General features: G+C 54.9%; 7 protein-coding genes across 7 annotated transcripts; 4 read left to right on the top strand and 3 right to left on the bottom strand.

The window, feature by feature from the left end:
* Nucleotides 1-52: 52 nt before the first annotated feature.
* Nucleotides 53-1,555, top strand: NCS57_00615600 (Sacchrp-dh-NADP domain-containing protein; the record flags this gene model as incomplete). The annotated part of the gene is made up of 5 exons (XM_053056052.1): nt 53-110; nt 167-310; nt 380-725; nt 780-1,342; nt 1,398-1,555. The coding sequence occupies 5 exons, from the start codon at nt 53-55 to the stop codon at nt 1,553-1,555; spliced, it is 1,269 nt and encodes a 422-aa protein (XP_052915007.1).
* Nucleotides 1,556-2,192: 637 nt separating this feature from the next.
* Nucleotides 2,193-4,001, top strand: NCS57_00615500 (DUF155 domain-containing protein; the record flags this gene model as incomplete). The annotated part of the gene is made up of 3 exons (XM_053056051.1): nt 2,193-3,470; nt 3,520-3,871; nt 3,928-4,001. Exons 1-3 carry the CDS (start codon nt 2,325-2,327, stop codon nt 3,999-4,001), a joined length of 1,572 nt encoding a protein of 523 aa, XP_052915006.1. The 5' UTR covers nt 2,193-2,324.
* Nucleotides 4,002-4,386: 385 nt separating this feature from the next.
* On the bottom strand, nt 4,387-6,053 carry NCS57_00615400 (HMG box domain-containing protein; the record flags this gene model as incomplete). Its single annotated transcript, XM_053056050.1, has 3 exons — nt 4,387-4,953; nt 5,091-5,329; nt 5,687-6,053. The coding sequence occupies 3 exons, from the start codon at nt 6,051-6,053 to the stop codon at nt 4,387-4,389; spliced, it is 1,173 nt and encodes a 390-aa protein (XP_052915005.1).
* Nucleotides 6,054-6,637: 584 nt separating this feature from the next.
* NCS57_00615300 (putative T-complex protein 1 subunit theta) lies at nt 6,638-8,513 on the top strand (the record flags this gene model as incomplete). Its single annotated transcript, XM_053056049.1, has 4 exons — nt 6,638-6,696; nt 6,817-8,209; nt 8,267-8,440; nt 8,496-8,513. The coding sequence occupies 4 exons, from the start codon at nt 6,638-6,640 to the stop codon at nt 8,511-8,513; spliced, it is 1,644 nt and encodes a 547-aa protein (XP_052915004.1).
* A 1,096-nt stretch (nt 8,514-9,609) lies between these two features.
* Nucleotides 9,610-13,323, bottom strand: NCS57_00615200 (uncharacterized protein; the record flags this gene model as incomplete). Its single annotated transcript, XM_053056048.1, has 4 exons — nt 9,610-11,788; nt 11,858-12,581; nt 12,635-13,000; nt 13,122-13,323. 4 exons carry the CDS (start codon nt 13,321-13,323, stop codon nt 9,610-9,612), a joined length of 3,471 nt encoding a protein of 1,156 aa, XP_052915003.1.
* An 8,315-nt stretch (nt 13,324-21,638) lies between these two features.
* On the bottom strand, nt 21,639-22,518 carry NCS57_00615100 (uncharacterized protein; the record flags this gene model as incomplete). The annotated part of the gene is made up of 2 exons (XM_053056047.1): nt 21,639-22,101; nt 22,157-22,518. The coding sequence occupies 2 exons, from the start codon at nt 22,516-22,518 to the stop codon at nt 21,639-21,641; spliced, it is 825 nt and encodes a 274-aa protein (XP_052915002.1).
* A 456-nt stretch (nt 22,519-22,974) lies between these two features.
* NCS57_00615000 (uncharacterized protein) lies at nt 22,975-24,081 on the top strand (the record flags this gene model as incomplete). The annotated part of the gene is made up of 2 exons (XM_053056046.1): nt 22,975-23,356; nt 23,411-24,081. 2 exons carry the CDS (start codon nt 22,975-22,977, stop codon nt 24,079-24,081), a joined length of 1,053 nt encoding a protein of 350 aa, XP_052915001.1.
* Between the last annotated feature and the right edge of the window lie 88 nt (nt 24,082-24,169).

Raw genomic sequence — 24,169 nt, 5'->3', positions numbered from 1 at the left:
CTCCTCAGCTCTACCAACCTGTTCACTCCATTGTGCAACCACTAGCTTCAACATGCCTTTGATCAAAGAGCATGGTCGTCAATACGACCTTGTCGTTTTTGGAGCTACCGGTGAGTTCAAGACGGGAGGCAATTGAGCAACTCATACAAGTCTGACCGCCTCCAAGGCTATACGGGCAAATGGACTGCCGAGTACATCACCACTCACCTCGCAACTGACCTGAAGTGGGCTGTCGCCGGCCGCTCAGAGTCTAAACTGCAAGCTGTCGTGGACGAGTGCAAAAAGCGCAATCCTGACCGGCTGCCACCAGGTATGAAGCAGTTCCCATTGCAGGCATGGAAGGGCCACGTATTTTTAACCTTTAACTAATATCGTGCAGGCATTGAGATCGCCAGTCTCAACGACAATGACTTGAGTGCACTCGCGAAAAAGACGTGTGTCCTCATCACCGCTGTCGGCCCATACAGCGTCTACGGCGAACATGCCTTCAAGGCTTGCGCTGAGGCGGGAACCCATTATGTGGATGCCACGGGTGAGTTCCCATGGGTTCACAAGATGATCAAGAAGTATGAGGCGACTGCCAAGAAGACGGGTGCTATCCTGGTCCCTCAGTCTGGTATTGAGTCTGCTCCCGTGGACCTCGGCACATGGGCTATGGCCAAGGCAATCCGCACCGAATTGGGAACTCCGACCAAGAATGTTACCATTTCTCTGCACAGGATCAGGTGAGTTGTACTTGATGAGTTGATAAGATACAGATATGCTGACAGTGGTCACAGCTCGACCCCTTCTGGTGGCACTCTGGCTACTGCGCTCGGCCTTTGGGATATCTTCACATTGAAGGAAGTGAAGGAGGCCAACAGCCCATATGCTCAGTCTCCTATCCCCCATAAGGAGCCCACGAGGCCCAAGGACTCTATCCTTGAGAAGATCTTTGGTGTTCGAACTATCCCTAACCTTGGTCTGATGACCACTTCTGCCATGGCATCGACCAACATCCCCGTCATTGAGCGGACCTGGGGACTTCTCTCGGAGACACCGTCTCGAAAGGATGAGTTCTACGGACCCAACTTTACCTGGTCAGAGTACATGAAGGCTCGCAATTGGCTCCATGGAATATTCATCCACTGGCTCCTACTGATCGGAGGCATGTTGGTTGTGTCGATTCCTCCGTTGAGGGCGTTTCTGAAGAACCGTGTCTTGCAGCCTGGAGAGGGCGCCAAGCACGAAGACACAGAGAACGATGCGCTTGAGTACAAATGTATTGCGTATCCTGACTCTGAAAAGGCCACAGGCAAGGCAGCTTATTGCCACATGTGGCATCATGGCGGCATTTACTACTGTAAGTGATGGAATTGCATGAGTTGTACCGTTGACAAGTACTAATGACTTTTCAGTGACGGGAATGCTCCTCGCAGAGATCGCTGCGACTATCTTGGAAGATGAAATCAAGCTTGATGGAGGCTGCTATACGCCAGCCTGTCTTGGCCAGGGCTTAATTGATCGATTGGACGACTCTGGCCTAAAGATGGAGGTGAAGATTATTGACGCTTAGATATGGACGGGTTGGCAATGGCATCTCTTTATCCAAACATGTTTTCTGGGGCATTTAGATGATCCTGCCATGTGCTTGGAGCCGGGCCCCCCCCTGAGAGTCTACGCGAAGCAGTTGCCTCTGAAATTGATGGCGAATTGTCAAGTTTTGATGTGTTTTGTGGTTTCACATGTGACGCCCTCACTTACATGGTGTGTTGATACTGGGTGTGATATACGTGGGTGAGGTACTGACCACATTGATGTATTTCAACGGGAGGGAAAGAAAAGAGACAAATTCAAACATGGCCTCCATATAGCATCCTATGAGTTTCAGAGCACAAACATATCTTCACTCCAGTCTCATTATCGTCTCTTTACCTCCATGACAACTCATGAACCTTCAAGGTTGAAAGGCGGGGAACATTGCTCGTTGCCCCAGTCCCGTCGCCAGGGCCAGTCAAGTTGCACGTGGACGCGCTGTAGCTTGGCTGCTTTAGTGGCGGGTCCCCTGTAGCTCTCGCATTCAGTGGGCCGAAATTGGAGAAAACCTTCTGTCCAAGTTGGGCGCAAAACGTCATCATCAGTCATTATCCTCCTTGAAAGCTCTTCTATTCGATCTACCACAGCATTCCTATCGCATCAACCATCTTTGAAAGTCTTTTTTGCGTCATCCGTCAGAGGCCCTTGTTACTTCCCGCTCTCTGGGAGAGTGGTGTTGCATCGCTGAATTCAATTGCTCGCGCCTTGTCGCCCTCGACACTGTCACCATCTTTGTGAGCTTCACCAAGATGGATTCTCACACCACCACCACATCCGACGCGCCGCCCAGCGAATCAACACCTCTGTTGCCGACCGAGACTCGTCCCAAGGGAACGCGATCCGTTACATTTAGCGACAACCCCGTCACACGAACCATCGAGCCCAGCCGACTACAATTGCAACCGCGAAGCCCTCACCACCATGGCGCCGGATCCAGCAGCGGCGCCGGCGGCCCTCCCATGCTCACAGCCCTCAACAACAAGCTCCGCAGACGCAACAGCCAGGGATCTGTGCCTGCGGTAGCTCATATGGCCGTCGGGCCCAAGATTGGTCCCCAGCGAAGCACCAAGAAGACGGAGAAGCTCAAGCTACTCCCCGCCCCGGACCTGGACGAGGAGGCCGACGAAGAAAGCGGAAGAGATGTCTACTCTCAGTACACGAGGATTAAAGATCCCGCCGCGCGAAGGGATGCGGCAAAGCTGGGTAAGGCAGACAGAGACCGGCTCCCCCGTGTAACAGCGTACTGTACCGCGAACCGGTACGAGATGGACGCCCTGATGAGGTTCCTCAAGGGGAGGGGCAAGACCAGGGGCGCAAACCCCAAACTCATCGACGAATGTATATACACGCCGTACAACTACGCTGCCAAGAGCGCTCGCAGCCGCGATCCGGTTCAGAACTATGAGCGACGACACTCTACTGGCGGCGATGCCATGGATGAGAGACCCCAGAGGAGCGACTTGATCAATATTCAGCAGGAAGGAGTTGAATCAGAGACTCGGGAGCACTCCTCGGGTCACAATGGCCATACTAATGGGAACGGCTCCCACATTGGCAACGAAGACATTTTGGGTTCCGCCGTGGATGACCGCGACCCCATCGAGAGCAATCCGGACTTCGACACACACATACACACACCCGAGGTGTTCCTCTTTGACTATGGAGTTGTGGTCATCTGGGGAATGACCGAGGCCCACGAGGCCAGGTTCCTGAAGGAGATATCCAAGTTCGAGACGGAGAAGCTCGCGGCCGACGATGTTGAGACGGAAAAGTTCAACTTTTACTACACAAAGGACTACCAGGCCCGTATATACAACGACTTTATCACCCTGCGCGACAAGAACAACTACATGACCAAACTGGCCATCTCCCATGCAGTGGCGCAGAGCGTCAAGGTGAGCAAATGCCTAAGAAGATGACAATGCCTGTGCTAAACACGTTCAGACCTCACTCTACGAGGAATTGATAGCGTCAACCGTCGAAACGTGCAAAGACATTCCCACCCAAATAGCGACGACGGGAAAGATTGCGCTCCGGCGATCGCAGATCAACATGCAGATTGGCGAGCTCTTCATCCTCCGTATCAGCATCCACCTCAACGGCTCCGTCCTCGACACCCCCGAGCTGTTCTGGGTAGAACCGCAGCTCGAACCCGTGTACCAGGCCGTGAGGAGTTATTTAGAGATGGACCAGCGAGTTGGTCTTCTCACAGAACGTCTCGACGTCATTGCCGATTTGTTAGCTGTGCTCAAGGGAGAGCTTAGCCACGGCCATGATGAGAAGTTGGAGTGGATTGGTATGTCGTCTCTGTTCCTGACACTGGATATATGTCCAAGCTAACCAATCTCTTAGTGATTATTCTCATTGCAGCCGAAATCCTCGTCGCCGCGATAAATATCGTGGTAGACTTGTACATTGGTGACTAGAACACAGCCTAGCCAGGCCACTTTATTCTCTCCCGCTCTTTCGCCGTTAATACAGCGCTCCCTAGCGAAGCGGGATTGTGTACTTCTTTTTGTCTTGGGGGAAACCAGAAAATCGTATGGGATGGATCGGGAGTACCGGTGTAAAACATACAGAATATTTAGATAAGATGGCTTCGCGGCAACGGTGGAAGACGATGCGCGCGGAGAGGGAGTTTTCTTTGCTCTATTGTTCCCGTTTCTTTCTGAAACCTTTCCGAATATCATTTCCTTAATGCGAAAACCCCTTTGAAAAGTGTGCAATGGCCAAACATGCGCAGTGTGACCGAATCCATGAACCCACCAGAACGCCTCCCCGATATTATCAAAGTCTGGCTGATGATGCCACTCACTCTCCTGCCTTCTCACCCGCCTGCGTATCCTGGTCCTCAGTGTCGTCGCCCATCTCGACATCCTCGTCTTGAGCTGCGGGCTTGGTCTCTTCGGGCTTCTCCTCCTCCTTCTTATCCGCGGCAGGTGTCTCCTTAGGTTCAGAGTTCTTAGCCTGTGACTGTTCGAACTTGGCCTGAAACTCGTCCCTATCGGCTTCAGGCAGCTCCTTCCAGCCGCGGGCCAGCTCACTCTCCACGTCGACTTCGGCGTCACCGTCCTTGTGCTTAGCCTCGAGGGCGGGTCGTGTCTCGGAGCAGTACAGCTCAAAGGCGTCGGCGGGCTTCTTGGCTTCCTTAGAAACGCCGTTGGCGCGCGGGCCCTTGGACTGGCTCTCGGGCGGGTGCGAAAAGATCTCGGACGTGGGCGAGCCAGCGTTCTGGGTGTTGAACGAGGCACCGCCAGGCGCCTTGGCCTCGGCGTCCGGCATCATGGACTTTCGGTGGCCTCGCTTGGTGCGCAACGGCTTATCCTTGGGCTTCTGGGGGTTAGCAGCTAACTCACTGGGGATGGCGAATTGGTAGTCCTAATCCAAGCGCAAAAGCATCAACATTGAACCGGGCGCCGGCGGCAGACCGGAGAGAAGGATTTGCCAAGCAAACGCGAAGGGAAAGGGTTTGTGCCGAAAGACTGGGGGGCAACGAAAGAAGGGGGAGAGCGTACTGTAGGAGGCGGGCTGGGGCTGCCATCAGAATCTTCGACGTTGGCGCTGGTACGCTTCGCGAGCTGTTCGAGCAAGAAGGCGCGCTCTATTCGCAGCTTCTCGACCTGGCGCTTGATACGGGCAAGGCGGAGGCGTGCGGCATCGTTGGCGTCTTCAACTTCGCTCGTGCGGTTCTTGAGCTGGATGCATTTCCGTCGGTAGGCCTCCTCGACCGAGGGAGGGAGGGCGGTGGGGATGGCTGTCGAGCGAGGAGGAGGAGGGTCAGCATCTGGTGCTTTGCGCTTGAGGGTGATGGGCATGGTGGATGTTGCGAGACGAGGCGATGCGATGCTGGGCTCAAGAAGGATGGCGCGAAAGGAGGCAGGGACAGGTTATCGCGATGACGATGAATATGGATACGTCGCGACGGATGTGAATGAGGATGGTGGAGGGTGCAAGGGAGGCATCCATCGATGCGTGCGCTCGCTCAGCCTTATCCGTGGGCTCAGAATTTGGATGGACGGGAGCCGGGACCGCAGGCCAACAAACAGCAGAAACCCACTGTGAGCCGTACAGACATGGACTCCATTGAACTTGACACAAACAAGAAACTCACCAGGCATGATGTGAAGGAAGGTGTTATCGCGATGAATGACGCCGCGTCGCGACAAAAAAGTGACTATTCTCCTTGGTGGTGTAATATGGGATTCAGCGCGACGGCCGCGGCTGGTCAATTGGAGGATTCCGGCGCAGTTCGTCGACACGGTGGAGGATCTGGCTGTATCACGGAGGAGCAGGTCGTCGACAAATAAGGCGTGTTCTCGCGGTCGGGTTCGATACTGTAAGCCTCGGGGAGTCAATCGACGGTGGAAAAATACTAGGTAAAAGATGCCGAGGGAGGATGTGGCGCCGGCTTGAAAGAGGCAAAGTTGAAAGTGTTTGGATGAGGAGAAAACGCGGGAAAAGGTCCTGGTCCAGGGCATCAGCCATCACGAGCCGTGCCGCCGTCGCCGGGGGAGGCTCTAGCGATGGTGTCGCTGGTGCTCACCACCTAGCAACGTCCTTTCGCGGGTCCCCCATCTGGAGTCAAGCCACAGGACGCAAGGCTGTCAGGGGCTTGTGGCGCAAACATTGGAACGGTTGTGATTGGATCACCAGCCCCTGGCTTGCCCCTCGGAGGACAAGGCTGTCAAACTTGGGGTAGATGGGTTCACCCTGATCACTCGAGCCATGGAGGAAGTTTTTAATTAGGCAGATGGTCTTTCTGATCATATTTAAATAATATTGAAATTTTATCGCATCCCCTACTTACCCATTGCAGCAGCCTGGCCACGTAAAAAATCATTCACAAGCTGGCATCTACCAGAACAGGGGTCAGCTAGGCAGCTGGGTACGTACCTACCCACTAAATCGACCGCCCACGACGCCCGTGGAAGTTTTTATGGTGGGAGGGAGATTGGAGCTGGTGGGCGAAATCCATCGTCAGGAGCATCACCCTCAACTTCACCCTTGACACTCTCGACCTCGCCACAACCAGACTCGACCCCGTCGCTCTGTGGCAGTCATCATGTCGCTCAACATCCCCAACGCCCCCAACGCGGGCCTCTTTAAGCAGGGCTACAACAAGTGAGTTGAGTTCCTGTTCCCCTCCTGCTCCCGTCCTTTTGGACAGCAGCTCCCCGCCTCTTGATGGCTTCTTCGATATCCTCACATTCAGCGCCGCAAATGCTTACAGTTCCTCTCCAGCTACGACTCGGAAGATGGCGCCGTCCTGCGCAACATCGATGCCTGCAGGGCCATCGCCTCTACTGTCCAGACCTCGCTCGGTCCCTACGGTCGCAACAAGGTCGTCATCAACCACCTTCAGAAGATGATCCTCACCTCGGACGCCGCCACCATCCTCCGCGAACTCGACGTCGTCCACCCCGCCGCCAAGCTCCTCGTCATGGCCAGTCAGCAACAAGAGGCCGAGATGGGTGATGCCACCAACCTGGTCATCGTCCTCGCCGGCGAGCTGCTCCGGAAAGCGGAGGACCTGCTGCGCATGGGTCTCAAGACGTCTGATATCGTCATCGGCTACGAGAAGGCTCAGAAGTTTGCCCTCGAGACGCTTGAGGAGCTCTCGGTCGACAATGTGGAGGATATCCGGGATCAGGAGGAGCTCAGCAAGGCCATCAGCACCGTCATCGCCAGCAAGCAGAACGGCAACGAGACCTTCCTCGCTGATCTTGTCTCGGAGGCTGTCCTCGCTGTGCTCCCCAAGAACCCCGCCAACTTCAACGTCGACAACATCCGCGTCGTCAAGATCATGGGTGGAAGTCTCGAGCAGAGCAGAGTTGTCAAGGGCATGGTCTTTCCCAAGGAGCCCGATGGATCTGTCAAGAAGGCCAGCCGCGCCAAGGTCGGTGTCTTCACCTGCCCCATCGACGCTGGCCAGACCGAGACCAAGGGTACTGTTCTCCTGCACAACGCCAAGGAGATGATGGACTTTACAAAGGGCGAGGAGTCTCAGCTCGAGACCGCCATCAAGGAGCTTCACGATTCGGGCCTGCGCGTCGTGGTCTGCGGAGACCGAGTGGGAGACCTGGCCATGCACTACCTCAACCGTTACGGCATCCTGTGCATCCGAATTCTCAGCAAGTTTGAGCTTCGAAGAGTCTGCCGTGTGGTCGGTGCCACCCCCCTGGCCCGGTTAGGTGCTCCCATGCCCGACGAGATGGGAACTATCGATGTCGTCGAGACCCTCGAGATTGGTGGTGACCGCGTCACTGTCTTCCGACAAGAAGATGAGGTCACCCGGACGGCCACCCTGGTTCTCCGAGGCGCCACCCAGAACCATCTTGATGATATCGAGCGTGCTGTTGACGACGGTGTCAACGTTGTCAAGGCCATTACTCGCGATCCTCGATTGGTCCCCGGTGCTGGTGCCACAGAGGTTGAGCTGGTTGAGAGGATACAGGCTCATGGTGAGACGACTCCTGGTCTTAGCCAGTACGCCATCAAGAAGTACGGCGAGGCCTTTGAGGTTGTGCCCCGAACCATCGCCGAGAGTGCCGGTCTGGATGCCACCGAGGTTCTGAGCCGACTCTATGCCGCTCACGCTAACAGCGACGACTGGGATACTGGTGTTGATATTGAGGTTGGTTGATACTGTTCGTTGAACCCTGGAATTTTGGAACTGACACGTGAAACCCAGAACGATGATAACACTGGCACCCTTGACGCCAAGGACGAGGGCATCCTGGACCTTCTCATCTCCAAGCAATGGGCCATCAAGCTCGCCACCGAAGCCGCTCGCACAGTCCTTTCGGTCGACCAGATCATCGTGGCACGACAAGCTGGTGGACCAAAGCCCCCGGGCCCCAACCCTGTAAGTTTTCAAGCCAACTCTATGCTCCTAGGTTTACCTTGACTAACTCGTATAGAACTGGGATGAGGACTAAAGGGTTGAGTTAAGTTCAAAAGGACAAGGCAGGGAATGTGTGAATAAAACTCCCGGTAGTATGGGCGGTTAGATATACCCTCAACTAAGGCTGTCAAATCATGTGTGAACGCATCAATGTGAAAAGCAAAAGGGCAATGCGCAGGATTTGCGATGCCTGTATCTAGAGTAGCCATTCCGGCCATAATGGTAAATACCACCAAGGGACCAGTACCCAGCCAGGGCTTGTCAGAGATACGATAATGACCCATTGTTCAAGTATATGCTAACTAAGCGGACTTTGTGACTCCTGGTGAATGTACCTGCAACACTCTTGACACAGTAACTAGAGAAATAATGGGCAGCTTCCTCGTCTTTCTCTCGAGGGAGACAATCTTGTTCCAAAGACTTCACAAAGACTTCACGTTGGACTCGGCAGCAGATAATATGAGGTCAAAAACTTGTATTCAACTCGTAAATCGCTCTCATTTGTGTCGACAGATGCGCACAAAGGGATATATATAATATCTCAAAAGATGTCTTGCAGATGCGACGGTAGAAACCATCCAGCACATGAATTATATCATACAGGAAAAACCGATAAAGCAGTAATCGCCATTCGTGGTATAGGGGAAACGCCAGCTCCTCAGGCTACTTCTCTCAAGTGAACCTCTTTTCCTTCACCGTTCCCAAGAAACCAAACATGTAGATTTTTCGCCAAAGACGATATGATATAGCAACGCATGTGCCCCGTCACCCCTCTGTCGGCAGGTATATGCCATGGACAGGGGTGACTGCTGAGCATGCAAAACAATACGAAACAAGCAAACGCATAGTGTGGGCCTGGATATGCACCAGATGGCGGGGAAGATAAGGGGGTATCGAATAGCTCCGTTCAGGGGAGTTGAAGTCGAGATGATGATGTTGTGGTATCCATGTGCAAACAAATAAAAGAAGCGCCAAGGGGCAACGTAGAGATACGTGTAGAGATGACATGGGGAACATCCAGGTGATGGGGTCGTGATGGGTCGTTAACCAAGCCGAAAAACCAAGACGCCAAATCTTCGCCGCGCGAAATGAAGCTTGAGCAACAAGTGTCGAAAGAAAAGGGAGGGCACTTAAGCCTCCTCCATGATGCCGCCCTCGCCGCCGCCCTCCTCGCGCCATTCACGGCTCTTCTCCGTGAGACGCTTGACGCCGCCGACGCGGGCAGCCCACAGGCCCTCGATAGGGGTGCGGAAGGTGAAGGCACGTTGGGAGCTGATAACACCAATGGCCTGGAGGACGGCCTTGCGGCTGTCGCGGCCAAAGACGGCTGGGTGGTTGATCCACTCAAGGCTGCTCTCCAGCTCAGCATCAAGAGCTGCAACAGTGCTCGCGTCGATGCCGGCGCCGAGACCGAGGCCGTCGTTAGAACGGCTGCGTCCAACAGTGGGGAAGCCGTTGATCGCAGAGGAGGTGGCCGACGCTGGGGGCGAAGGGCTGTTCTTGCGGTCGGGGGTAGTGGCAGGTCCTGGCGAGCTGTCGTTTCCAGGGTGAGGAGTCGACGGGGCCGATGGGGTCGACTTGTTCATGGGAGGGATCGGGGGCAGCCCTCCCTTTCCGAGACCCTTGAGGATCGATCGGGTCTCGTTGAGAAGAGTGTGGGCACGGTCATGCTGGCCACGGCTCACCAGAGTCAGAGCCCGAGTGAGCATATCAGACGTGAGCAGCTCCATGCGGCGCTGCACGATGCTTGGGTGAGGAGGGATAGGAGGAGAGTTCTGCCATGGCTTCTTGGAGCCACCGCTAGATGGGAGCATCGTGATGGCCAGGAGAGATGGGCGGGGCATGTGTGTAACGGTACCCTCTCGGAGAATATCACCCCAAGAGAGATCCGCTTGGATCAAGGGCACCTCCTCAACCGAGAGGGTCCTCTCATTCTCGTTGTCCATGGAACCGCCAAGGGCTTCCAGGCCCGACACGATGTTGTCCCAGGGGTCCTGAGGCAATTGCTCCTGCGAAGAGTTGTCGGGAAGAATGACCAGCTGAACGAGAACATCCCGCTTGTCGCCAAATCGGAGGTCGCCAAGCGAGGCTTCCGCGTCCCGGCCGGTGGCTCGCTTCGTAATCTGCAGCGCGCCGCTGATCTTGTGGAACTTGGCAGGGGAGCCCTCGGGCAACTTGAGCTTGAGCTTGACGTTCTGATGGGACAGGGTCTGCATGCTTCCGAGGCAGCCAGCCAGACACTCGCGAAGCATCATCCAATCCTTGACGTAAGTGTAAGATGCCTTGGTCCTGGTCGACAGCTCGATCATAGTATCGGGCTTGTGAGTCATGCCCAGACCGAACGAGTGGATGGTGATCTTGGCCGCCTCGGCTCGGGAGACGACGAAGTCGACACTATCGGCATCGGAGGTGGATGCGTCGCTGATGAGCATGATGGACGCAATGGGGTTGTTATACTTCCTCTGCATGAGGAGGTCCATCGCAACGTTGGCACCCTCAACGACATCAGCGCGGTGGCTCTTCTGGCCGACAGGCTTGATGGAGGACAGGATATTGCTCCAGCCAGGCCAGGCCTTGGTCGTCATGCCAACAATTGGGACACCACCGCCCCCTGAGCCGAAGGTGACCAAGCCCATGCGGTCTCGCTCGCCAAGAGTGTTGACCATGAACTTCAACGCATCACGGACAAGGTTGATCTTAACACCCTGCATCGAGGAAGAGATGGGCACCACAACGACCACGTCAATAGGAACGTGAATCGAGTTGGTCATAACAGGGCTCCTTGGGAAGTTGGTATACTCGGTCGGTGCTGTTGTTACCGACCTAGCACCACCCCAGGATGAGGCCACTGAAGAGACCCGTTGTGGGCGCGAGCGCTGCCACTCAAGCTCCTCATCGGTCTCAGACTCGCCACGGTCATATTCGGGGCTCCGGACAGGTGATGTCTCGACAGCATTCAAGTCAAGGAGGGCTTGCTGCCACAACTTGAGTTGGTTGCGGTTCTCGAATCGGAGGTGGAACTGAGGCAGCTCGGCAACCGAGAGACTCAGTGTCAGGATGTTCTCGTCAATATTTCCGGTCTCCGACACCTCGTTAAGATGCTTCTTGATGAGGATGGATCCCTTGAGGGTGCATCGAGTTGTCTTGCGAGGGGCGCCATTCTCATCCCACTGCTGCGCCATCTGAGGCGGGATCTTCTTCTCCTTGACGCAGATAAGCATCTCGGCAAAAAGGAAGCACTCCAGCTCCTGCCACGAGACTTTATCTTTACCCACTCTAAGGGTGCCATAGAGTCTAAGCTTGCCGAATCTGTAAAGCAGTCAGTTGTTGGGTTCCAATCGGTGATTGAGCTGTCCAAAACACGGCGCCACCACTAACCTGCTAAAGTCTAAGCCGTGCCAGTTGTCGACGCGGTTGCGAAGACTATCGGTCATCTCCTCCAAGACTTCTGTTGATTCATAAGGGTAGAAGCGAGGGGCGCTTCGTGCTGGCGAAGGCGGTCGGCCATAGGCCTCCTCAGCACGGTTGACCACAGGAGGCGGTTGAGGAGCTGGTGCTCCCAAATCCTCTGGATCCGGCCTCCACTTGTTGTCAGGCACCTCGACAGTGACCAGGCAAGTGAGAGTCTGTTGTTGGCGTGATCGGTTGAGAGTGGGGAATTCTGAGCGCACCGTCACGATCGGTGCTGGGATAGGATTTCGGGTGATGCCACGAGGGCTAGCAGGTGTCGTCTCCATGGCCTGAACGTCGTAGTCGTGACGCCTGGGAGGTCCGCTCTGTGTCGTCTCGGGATATCCTCCAGATGATGCAACTCCTGTGGCCTCGCTGTCGCTACGAGCATGGCGCGAGGGGCCGTAACGATCTGAAAGGGCCTCTCGGCTATCTCTCAAGCTACCCCGAGCAACACTATCACGGCCACCGTGTTGCTGTTGTTGTTGTTGTTGTTGCTGCTGCTGCTGCTGCTGCTGCATATGGCGTCTTTGGTTGCTCTCCAGACTGGGTGGTCGAGCAGTCTGGGTATCCCAAGGAGTTGCTGTCGGGGTAGGTGTCATATTAGACCTCGAGTCACTGCCTGCCGAACGGACGATATTGCTAATTTTCTCTGTAATTGAATTAGCGCTTTGACAAAGCCTCGTCTTGGAACGAGAGGTGTACCTATATCAATCACATTACCACCTCGGCTAGTGTCCAAATGCAACGGCGCATCGCATGACGGGCAATATTGTGATTCAAATTCACGAATGAACTCGTAGAAGCACGCCTCATGGGAGACGTGTGAGCAGGAGAATTGCAGAATGCGCTCGCCTCTCAGAGTGTGCTCAAGAGGCTCCTCACACACAGCACACTCACTGCCCACAAAAGTGCGCTCTCGTCGCGAGCGACTTCGATCAGCGTTGGTGGCCATGACGTTGTTGTCGATGCTTCCGACTCGACGCGAATTAGTGCTAATACCTGATCTCACTGAGCCAGCGGAAGAAGCTGAGCCCTGCCCTCGAAGAGATCTGGCGGTGATCGAATGTCCTGTGAGACCAGGTCAGTAAGACATGGGATAATTGAGTTGAAATCGCATTGACTGGTTCAAACTCGAGCCAGCCAAGAAACCCAAAATGGTTGCCGTGCGACTTCCAAGCCTCTGACGCACCTTTTTCAGGATAGGTCGGTACTTCTGAGTAGGAGTTGGGGTCTGTGCCGGTTCGAGGTCTTCGGCTACTTGATTTAGAGGATCGGGAGCCAACCAGGCCGAGGTCGCGAAGGTTCGCGGCGATTGCCCTGTCGTCCTCCCGGGTCTTGCTTGAAGTGGTAGATGCGGCGTAGTCTTGGTTCTTGCGATGTCGGCGAAACATTTAAAATCGACACCGTTTGCGCAGGGTGTCGTCAGAAAGATTAGGTTGCAGGCTGAAGCAGGCGGTTTGCGTTCGCCCAGAGGCGAGAAGTGATCGTTCCGAGTGGGACAAGAGAAAGATGGTGTTTCCTTTAATTACACGGTATCCAGCGGGACAGTCTGTGCATAATGCAAGATCCAGGTCGGTGAGAAGAGATATCGGATGGCGCGATCGGACTCGAGGAAAGATGAGATTAAGACTCGACTTCAGCGGGGAGCGGAACGTCTGAGAATCCAAATTGGAAGAGCGTTGTGCGGGCGGTGCGATGAATGTAATGCGACGCGATGCGATGCGACTCAATACCCTTGTCGGTAACTGCGCCGCTGAGATTCGGTGAATTGGAACGTCGGCTCGGCCGTTTCGAAACCCGTCAAGAGGGGGGAGAGAAGAGGAATTCGCAAACGAAACGGGGCCCGAAGCAATTATCAGTGACCGCCTGAGGGAATTGAGCGTCGAGCTGTGTCTTGTCGCTTGTGAGGATGCAGTTTGCGTGGGATGCTGTTGCTTTGCGATACGCCGGATCCCGATACTTTTGCTTTTTAGCAATGCGCGATGTGATGCTGACCCTGGATTGTCACTCACTTTAGGAAGTGACCCAGAGGCTCTGCTCCACTGACGGTATAGGAAGCAGCCACAATCGTCTCACCACGGCAGTCGTCAGACGATGTCGTTGCTTTTTGTCCTTGGGGGGCTCGTCCGATGAAGACGTTTGGCGGAGAGAAGAGAGACCGTTTTGGTTGTGGGTATAAGAGTTGTCGATTTTTCCTTTTCGCTAACGATTTTTTTTCTGTGTCGACGTGACTTCCTTTCTTTTTTACTTTTCGTCCAATCCCACCTTCTTTCTAGCGGCAGGAAAGGGGGCAGCTAGTTGTCCTGCTTAAGGGCGGCTCTGCTTGAAGGAAAAGGGAGAGGGGGGAGGAAGGAAGGAAGGGAACGAGGGGAGAGGGCGGGAAGGCGAGATAAGGAAGAAACAAGATTATCAGCACTTCACAGCAGCAAGAGCAAGAGCCAAAACCAGAGAAAGGTGTGGGCGTGGCGGGCCAGGGCGACTTTTAAGGAATCGGCTTGCTCTACTCATCCATGGATGGATGGGATGGATGGGATTTCATTTGCACCGTACGACCGGGCCATTAACCTTGACTAGCAGCAACCAAGGGCCCGCGGTGTGGTGCTAAGATGTTTGGTGCCAGGTACAGACGACAGGTAGCACGCACGACGGAACGGAGCAAATCCCCTTGGAAGCTTGGGTTGTTCTTCCATGGATGGGTCCAACGCTGCCACCACTTGACTTGACTTCCATGCCCCTTCTTTCTGGGGGGCCGCCCGCCCAGCATCAGCACCCAGGTGCCTCACGCAGAACGATGAGCAGGGATCCATGGATGGCTGCTTTCGCTCGCGGTGGCCGGAGTGGGTCCCTCCATTAAGCGTCCACGGGTCCCCCTTGTTCAGCTTCCAAAGGGTCCGGGCTCCGCGCAAGGGCCCCCCAGGGCTGCGCTCAGAGGCCGGCTCCACAGCACCCAGGGCTCCCGGCGCCCCCCCCGGCGCCTCCCCGGCAATCCATCTCCAACGCTCCCTTTGGGATGACAGAGAGAGGGCTTCCCCCCCGCCCCTTGGCTTTTCCCAGCGTTGAGGTTCCTTCCGTCGAGGCTGGCCCATTTCCAGCTGCTCGGAGTCCAGAATGTATTGGATGGACGGGAGCGAGCCGATGAGGTGACCCAGCCATGCCCAGGTCAGGTCTCTCTTTGTGCCAGAGCAGGGCGAATTCTCGGGGAAATGGGTTCTCTAGAAAGACTCCATGTTCCGTATAGGGAAACTGTTAATTCTCTTGACTCGTCGGGGCTGTCACCTGGAGCGAACCAAAACCCTTCGGTCTTCAGGAGTGCAACCAAGGGCCAGGGCTTTGGAAGCCACCTCAGCCAGGAGAGGAGTCCAGCACCGGCGAAGCACCAGCACCTAAGCCTCCCGTCGCTCAAGCTAGCGAGGGGTCCTGTCTGGAAAAGTCTCTTCTTCCTTGGGTCATGTACGTATCCGACATGCGCTGCCCTTGCCCGGTGCCACCACGCAGTCAGTGCGCAAGTTGCTCGATGGCGTTTTGGCGGAGTCTTTCTTTGGGTTGGATGTCTGAGAGCGTTAGGTGCAGCGTCCTTCCGGGGGATGGATGGGTCTCTAGCCATCTCGATGCAGAAGGAGGGCTTTCCAGGGGTTCTGTTCTGTCTGGGCTTCCATCCTCTGCAACTCGGCCGGTACCTTTTCACGTGGCTTTCACGGGTCTTGAGCGATCATCACCACTGTGAGCGACAGTTCCAGCTACCAGGGTCACATCCCCAGGGCATCTCTGACAAGCCCACCACACCACACACCACACACCACACACCCAGTCGTCCTTGTTTGGCAAATGTGTATCGTTGCCGTGGCTGGTGGGTAAGGGAAGGGATCCAAACCCAATACCGGCGGCATTGAACCTGGGCACACGCGAGAGAAACACCAGACAAACCAAACCAGGTGCCGTGCCGCTGTTGCAGTTGCAGTCGCCTCACTGGACAGCTTGCTTGCCTCCCTTTGTTGGTCCAGCTCGCCGCGAGACAGAACAGAACAGTCACGCGCGTTGGGTCCGACTCAAAGCGCAGTCCAGAAGGAGGAATATCTCTCAGATCAACCCAGTCCAGGCCGTGCGAGCGAGGTTGCAGGTGATGCGGCCGACAGCGTCAGCGTTCATTGGCGAGCCAAGTGTCTCTCCACCACGCACAGCAGGAATGCGTCTCACCTTTCAACTGCGCGGAACACTCTACCTGGGAGACGGATACGTAACGGAGGGGTTGAGATTCATCCTCCAGAGCACGTCCGGAGCAGGCCGAATTCAAGACTGACAGTCCAGTCTCGCTGTCGCCGCGAGCTAAGCACGGTCGTCGACTGACTGCCTGCCTGTCCTTTCCTATCCTGACCCACGCTCAAGATCGACCACCGGCTCCTACGGGAGTGCCCTTCAGCATGGAGCTTCTTTCAAGAGACCCGCCAGCAAAAGATCCAGTGGTCCCCGCGTCAGAGATCTACTGAGCCATACGAGATGAGACTGAATATGGTGGATGACAGTTACCGAGTCAGGACGTTGCGCTGCTCTGCCCAACTCGCTGATCTCTGCGCAAGGAAACGGTGCCACCTAGTTTTAAAAATTCGGATGGACAGTAACGACATTTGTTTTTTTAAATAGACGGGTCAGCATATAGTGTTCGAACTATTGCTGCTGGGGTAAGTTGATATTGTTCCTTGATATGATCCATCACCAAAGTCGGTGCATAGCCTAGCGGATATTGGCCAAACGATAATAGTCGATAGCAACAAGAAAACTCAGTTAGGGGTTTGATGATTCAAGCCCTGGGAAAAAGAAACAAGACCCGGTCTAGAATTCTGACCCAGGCGGCCAGCTGGTCACTATCTAAGCAGACCCCTCAGGTTCGTCACATCCCCTGCGAGATGGAGCACTCGCTGATAGGATTGTCCACCAGGTGGCCACCGCGGCGACAAGCAACAAGACGACAGCTTCCGCAACGGGGCGAAGCAGAAGCGCTCAAACACTGACCTGTTGCCGAGACAGATTCCTCTCAGGCAAAGGTGGACGAGATGAGACAAGCCTGAGAGGATTTCAGGGGTTGCTTGTTTCTTGGTGCCGGATTTGTTTCTGTTCTGAAACCGAAAGTCTCAAGCACCCATACAAGCAGGCACCTTAAGACGGCGGCTTTAAGACAAGGGGCCGCCTCTGTCAACGGTCGGCAACCACCTCAACGGCGCCCGGAAAGCCATGGTGGTTTAGACCAAGACTCCAACGCCCACTAAAGCGGTTACATGACGGCATGGTCTGCCGCAAACGTAGCACAGAGGGTGACAAGCCTCTGGCCGGGCTTGCCCTCAAAACATGTCGCCTCGCGTCCGCCGCGGTTGTAGCATAGCAAATGGCCATATAGCGCGCGTGTTAAGAGCATCGTCAACCAGACGGCGTCGTCCCACGTCCACCACTGACATCGATAGCGCCCCGTGGCCCCCTTGTCGCCCTTGGTCAGGGTACATGACAAGAGAGTTGAAGTGGATGAAAGAGGCGATTGGCCGGGTAGTCTCCCCGGCATCCATCCGTGTTGGGTTGGGCCATCCTTGAGCCAGCGGCCGTGACCTGCAACGAGAAACTCAGAAGCAAGCAAGCATTTGCGTGGTCATTGCTCTCTTGTGATACTGTCAACGCCGGACCATTTGGGGAGATCAGATTGACAAAGAGAACTACAAGATTCGAAACCGATTGTCGTTTCTACCACAAAGAGCCCCAAAGTAGCGATGAAAGGTCGAAACCGGGCTGAAAGAATGCCGCTGTCCAAGCCTCAGTCAGTCAAGTCAACCTAGTCAAGCAAGACAAGATGAAGGGACGACTACCACCTGCCGTGACATTGGACCAGACCCCAACGGGAGGCTATCCCCAAAAGGGCATGTGGCGTAACACGGAACCCTTCCCTTCCAAGGCTTCAGGTTCCAGTCCAGGGGAGAGTCTGCGGTTCTTGGTACCTTCCTTCCAATCCTGATTCGATCTAGCCCTGGAACCCCAGGAGCAGCATCCCCATCGGAAATGAATTGCAGGCTGGTTCCTTTCGCTAGCATAGCCTTCTTGGGAGAGTCGTGAGCTCCCTTCACATCACGGCTCTTGCTTGCTGCAATGCAACTGCCAGGCTCGAGGCGCGATTACGGCACGGATGGGCACTCACTCTCGGCTCTCGCTATCCCTCTGCTGCGCATACTTCGCTAACAGCGCTTGGCGAGCTACCTACACGCGATGCGGCAGAACAAATAAGCGACCTTGTTTGTGTGTTTGTCTACCACACAGTGCATCCGAATGCATATGATGGTGTGCAGAGGTCAAGCCTAGAAGGGCTCGAGAACGGAATCGAAGCGTCATTCCAGCAGCTGGCTTGCATACGGTCATCAGGCCTAGCGTCCTTCTTCAGTTGTTCCAGCGAATCTTCTGTGGATATCGCCCTTCCACGAGACGCCAGACGACACCACTGCATGAAGAGCTGTCCAGTGTCTGTCTGCCAGACGACGAGGTCAGACGGGGCGAGCCGATGGGGCGACAACTGACACACAGACACACTTGCATACTGAGTGCGAGGAGCATGTTGTATGCAGTCAGGACCCCTGGAATCCTCCTTCGCCTCAGTTGAAGTCATCCATCCATCCATCCATGGACCTCATCTTATCTCGGAGGACGAGGTCCAGCACCATCTACACAGACCAGGTGCCGGTGATCTCGTTCGACTGCCGCTCTCGCTCACTAGTCATCCACGTTGTCGGCCAGCTTGTCGCCCTGTACCATGCTTCCACAGACACGAGGGGTTGCTGAGCCATCAAGCAAGGTTATCCAGACGTCCGTCCGAGCGCGCAGGCGGAGACGTCTCCCATGAGCGATAGCACAGGGCTTCATGCTGGGTATCCCATGCTAGCTCATCATCTAGCATGAATGATACCCGCCGTTATTATTACGGTGGCCTTGCCTGTCATGACAGACGGCTCGCCTGTGCGAGATGATCACATCATCCACCAGATGGATTCCTGCCAGCGATGACATATGTCTTGTTCTGGGGGGAGGGGGGGCTGTCATGTCGGATTTACAGTGCTCGCAGGGCCCTTTTTGCCAGTGCCCCTTTCTTGCCTCTTTCGAGAAGATTTCCGGGGTTCAGCTCCCCAAGCTCACTCAAAGTCTGGCGCCACGCAACCGTCAAGTTGGTGATGGCAAATTCGCCAGGCTCTCCACGCCTACACACCTATGCCCCGTGGCTTGACTTGACCTTGACTTGGAGATGGCACGGACCTTTGGCCGCAGAAGGCCTGCAGCACTCGCGCGTGGCTCCAAGGCCAAGTCTGGTGGACTCATGCAAGTTGGCTCGGGGATCATCAAGATGGCGCCCCGCCTCAGCCCGCTTCGCAGTCGAGGCGAATCATGGACCAAAGGCATACGGCATCGGGCTCGCTCTTGAGCCTGCCAGGCCTCAAGAAGCACTATTCGTTCTTTTTGCTCCGGCCAACTCACAGCTGCCTTTGCTTTTTGCCGTCGTGCAAGATACGATCTCTTTCTCCGTCCACATGGGTTCCTTGGCAAGCAAGAGTTGGCAGGTTCGGGAGGCCACCAGTGAGTGAGTGGTCAACGTTGTGGCTCTCCACAGAGCTGAATTGCCCGATCGTGTTCTGCTGCCGTTGCTTTTTGTCCGATCTAAGATTCCGCTGCCGGTAGTGAGCCTCTGCAGTCAGGTTTTGATAACGATTCCTGGATACCTTTCACGAAGACCACCATGGTACAGGCCATGCTGCATCAACGACAATCATGGCTAACCTCGATCACTCGCTCGAAATCATTGATTGCAAAGGGTCATATTGTTTTGTAGCATGTGTCAACTGTGTCTCGCACGTCCACTGTCGCGTTAATCCCACGTGGCTGACTCGGCACATGCTCTGCTGCCCAGACTGGGACAGCCCTCCCTTTTTTTTTCTTCTTTTTTTTATTCAACGGCCATTCCAGAAACAAAAATAGTTCAGCAGCTTCCGAGTCCCCGAGACATTTGTTGGTCTCAAGTGGCTCAAGTGTGTGCCGGCATGCAGGTCGATCGCCAATGGCAGTCGGGTCAGACAAAGTGCAGATGTTGGAGGGACGAAACGCGAGTCAGGGCGTCCTGTCCAAATTGCCTGCGTCGATCTCCCGAGCTCAGCATATTTTATGCAGAAAGCACCAAGGACAGGCTTGCCAGGTGATATCATTCCGTCGTCAATCAACTAGGTTTCATAACCTGCGCTCCATGGCCGTGTGAGCAGAGTGGTTGGCTTCTAGTATCCGCGCAGGCCACGAAGCATTATGCATTCTACTTCCTGCCTCGTGTGGTGTTGGCTTTGGTGAGGTGGGATTCGTCACTCCATGTCACAGTTTCCTCGCCTCTTCGTCTCGCATGTTTGGATGAGGATTGGCAGCTGACTATATGTGCCTTGTTATACATGGTCAGTTCTGGGGTCCTTGAGGACTATTGATTCGGACCCATCCCATCTGCTACGGGCTTCTCGAGGGCCCGGTGTTCCGCGCAGCTATGTGACGCCAGATCGTCCGGTCCTAGGACAACCTACCAGCACAACACAGCCATTCTGCCGTCAGAGTTGACTGACTCTATGGTTGCTGTCAATATTCAAGGCTGGGAAACTCGATATGTTCCTGACTCCAACCGTTTCATCCCTCCCCCCTGACAAGGACTGGTGCTGCAGTACGAAGCCAGGGATCAGGGCAGTTGAAGCCTGTCTCGAGCGTCTCAATTGGGTCACAACCCTAGGAGTCGACCATGGTCCACAGCAGCAAATCCACCTTTTGACGCGGGGAATAATGACTGCATTCGTTGATGAATCCTTCTTCTCTGCTTCCTTGGATGTGTGAAGCAGCTGCAGGTCCAGATGACGGGGCCGGGTCTGGAGTCTTCCGGTTCGTCGAAACTTTCCGGTGACGATTATCGCGTCGTCGTGCCTCCAACTAAACTCGTGTCCGTCCGCACGCACGCCGATCTGTCGACGGTCGCTCACCAAGAAAAGGCCCCCACATGATCTCGGTAGACACGCGGCGATTCTCTGATTTGGATGTGGATATGGCAGCTATCGCAATGTCAGAGTCTGCGGATCCGTGTTTTCGTTCTGCGTAACCACGGATGGATGGGTGATAGCCGTCGGCAATGGCGAGCTTGGTCCCTCGGGATCTCTTGCATTAAGCAGCTTGCCGTGAGCTAAGCCAGCGTCAATGCTGATCGAGGGACCTCCCCGTGATCCAGGCGGTGGATTGTGTCGTTGCTGTCTCGTGGATCCATCCAGTGGTGGTACAGGGTAGGTGACGCTCAACCAACTTCAATGGGAGCAATCTGGACATACCTTGACTCAGGCTTGGAATGTGTCGATTTTACAAAGGCTACTATCATTAAGCTTTCGTGGAGATGATGTCTATTCGTATACATGTTTGCTGTGGCCAGTCCTGCTGAAAACCTGTCATGTTGTCGGCAATCAGAATGTTTGACGGTATTATGCATGAACAACCACGAATCAACATCTATCCAGTATCTCACAGCCTGCCGCTCACTTGTGACACATGGGATGTGAATAACTGCAGCCGAGCTGTCACCAGAAAACAAACGTGCATATGCTATTCTAGTCCATCCAATATTAGGCCGTGTACATAGCAAACAACATCAACGCCAATGCAAAAACCCCCCTCTCACATCCTTTTACTTGACCAAGAACCCAGACCGCGGCTTCGCAACGCTCCGATTCCGCTTGAGCAGCAACTCCTTGGAACTCCTGGCGTGCTTGCGCAGCTTGGGCGCCATGCTCTCGTCCACCTTTTTGGCCACGCGGTACACCGTCGACCCGACCCTCTCGTCTTTGGGTCCGCGGTTCTGACGCGCCAAGGTCCTCTCCACGGCGGTGACACGACGCTTCCTCGGCCGTGCCACCGCCTGATCGTCCTCGTCGGCGCCCTCGTCCTCGCTCGACGAGTCTGTGAGGAATTCTGCGGGTAGCAGGTTGGGCGTCTTGGCTGGCTGTCGCTTCTGGACTGCAGACTCAGCGGGCTCAGCTGGAGCGCTTCCGGCGACCTTGGCCTCGTCCTCTAGCTTCTTGCGCTCTTCGGCTTGCTGCTTGAAGAGGGTATCCCTTTCCCGGCGCTTTCGCTTCTGCGCTGCGGCTTGTCTATCCAGAGGTTAATGGCTGTGAAATTGGGTTGACAACTAAGGACAGGACTCACTCTTGGGCAGCCTTCTGGGCCGCTTGGGTAGACTTTTTGATATCAGATGCCACCTTGGCTGTGGAAACAGCCTCGGGGGCCTCATCATCGCTGGACTCCTCTTCCTCCTCCTCCTTCTCAGGAGCCTGCACCGCGGGCTTTGAAGGCGCAGGCGCCGTGATCTCGTCGTCATCCCCAAAGACCATCATGGTACCCTTTGCCGGTGCCGAAGCAGGCTTTGCGCTCTGAGCAGAGTCGCCATCCTTTGCCCTGACGGGGAGTTTGTGCTGTACCTTGGAATCGTCTGATGCTGAAGACTCGATTGGCGTCTCGACTGGAAGATCCTGGGCGGACTTTCTCTTGCGGGTTTTTGCTGGTGCCATTGTTTGGTGTCGCTAGCTGGTGAGCGCTCTGGTGAAGATATGCGACAAGGTGAGATGAAGAGAGCTCTGAAGTCGACCTTCTGGTTTTTATGCGACGCCGAAAATGAAACCGAAATAACCTCTTTCGAGTGGTTATTCAATATGAAGCGTGGAAATTAAGCGCCTCACTCAGAAAAGGTGTCGAGTTTGGACGTGAATCGTGCATCAAGTTCCCTTTTCGATGCTCGAAAAATTCAGAATGAGGTTGGTTTTTCGGTGTGCTCTGCTCACCTTGTGGCTCCGCGAGACGTGATTGGTCCGCTCACCTGTGGCTGCTGGGATTGTGGCTGGTGTGCGATTCAACCTCATGCAACTCGACAACCTCACTCCCGAGTTGAGTAATTGGCAATTGACGAAACCCAAGGGATTTTACTCTGGAAATTATAATCCAGAGATATTTGGTACTAATCAGTGGCCATGTCTCGTCACTTGAGAGCCCGCCGGCTCTGCTCACAGCTGCTGCGCTCTACCTCGAAACCTCTGCCCACAACGCAACCTTGCGGGTTGAAAGCTGTTGGCAGCAGTCAATCTACCAATATCGCACTATCTCAGGCACATTCGTATGCCACGCAACAAGCGCCGCGAGCACCGCGAGCGCCAAAAGCGCCAGCAGCCAGACCGTCCAACTCGGAGCTCTTTGACATTTCAAGCATCACACCTGGGGACATCAAGACAATCATTGATATGACGGAGGGGACCTTTGACACCTTGTCTCCGGAAGAATACCACAAGGTTGCTTTATTGTTCCAAGATGCTATCAAAAAGGGGGCATCTCCCTGGAATGTCAAGTTGTCAAAAGGTGAACATCCCATGTTGATAGAGCCTCATGGATGAACTAACAAGGTGTGTTTAGAGGACGATGTGCCAGCGCATGTCCTGCATGAACTAGCCTGCATCTTGAGAATTACAACCAAACAATCTCAGTTATTTGCTGGAGCATTGTGGACAGCAGCATCAAACATGGGCTACAGGCCGTCGACCATCTCCCTGGCGAGGGAGCTCATCGGGGGCGGCTTCTGGGGCAAAGCGTCGCAGTACAGGAACGTTGAGTCACGCTTCAAGCAGATTGTGCAAGAAGGAAAGGACAGAAACGCTCTCACCGCCGAAGGTGAGAGGCTCTACAAACTGGGCATGTACGAGGCCGCTGTAAAGGTGCTGCAGCGCGCCCTCGGCCCCGAGGATTCCGAGTTTGAGTGGAAGCATCACTGCCAGCTGTGCCTCGGGAGATCGTATCTCAAGCTCGGAAGGACTGCTGAGGCGAAGGAGTTGCTAGAGGGGATTGAAGGGGCGGGCTCTGGAGAGGCGGCCGTCGAGCTTGCTCAACTGCTTCGAACGAGCGATCCTGACAAGATGGAGCAGTACCTTTACACGGCTGGCATAAACGGACGCTTGGAAATGTTTCGACAGCTTTCAGAGATTGAGTTTGAGAAGGAAGCGAGGGAGACGGATAAGGAGGCCAAGAAGGAACACAATCTCTGGGCGATGGAGTGGTCTCGTCTGGCGGATGAGAGGGAGAAGATCTGATGAGGCCACTTTACGGCTCTGGCATTGTACACTATAATCTGGCTGCATCAGGGAGATAACTGTATCTAGATATGGACTATGGAACAAA

The sequence above is a fragment of the Fusarium keratoplasticum genome, chromosome 4 (genome assembly GCF_025433545.1).
Source record: "Fusarium keratoplasticum isolate Fu6.1 chromosome 4, whole genome shotgun sequence".
NCBI lineage: Eukaryota > Fungi > Ascomycota > Sordariomycetes > Hypocreales > Nectriaceae > Fusarium > Fusarium keratoplasticum.
Note: the sequence above shows the minus strand (reverse complement) of the source record. Positions and strands in the feature narration are given on the sequence as shown.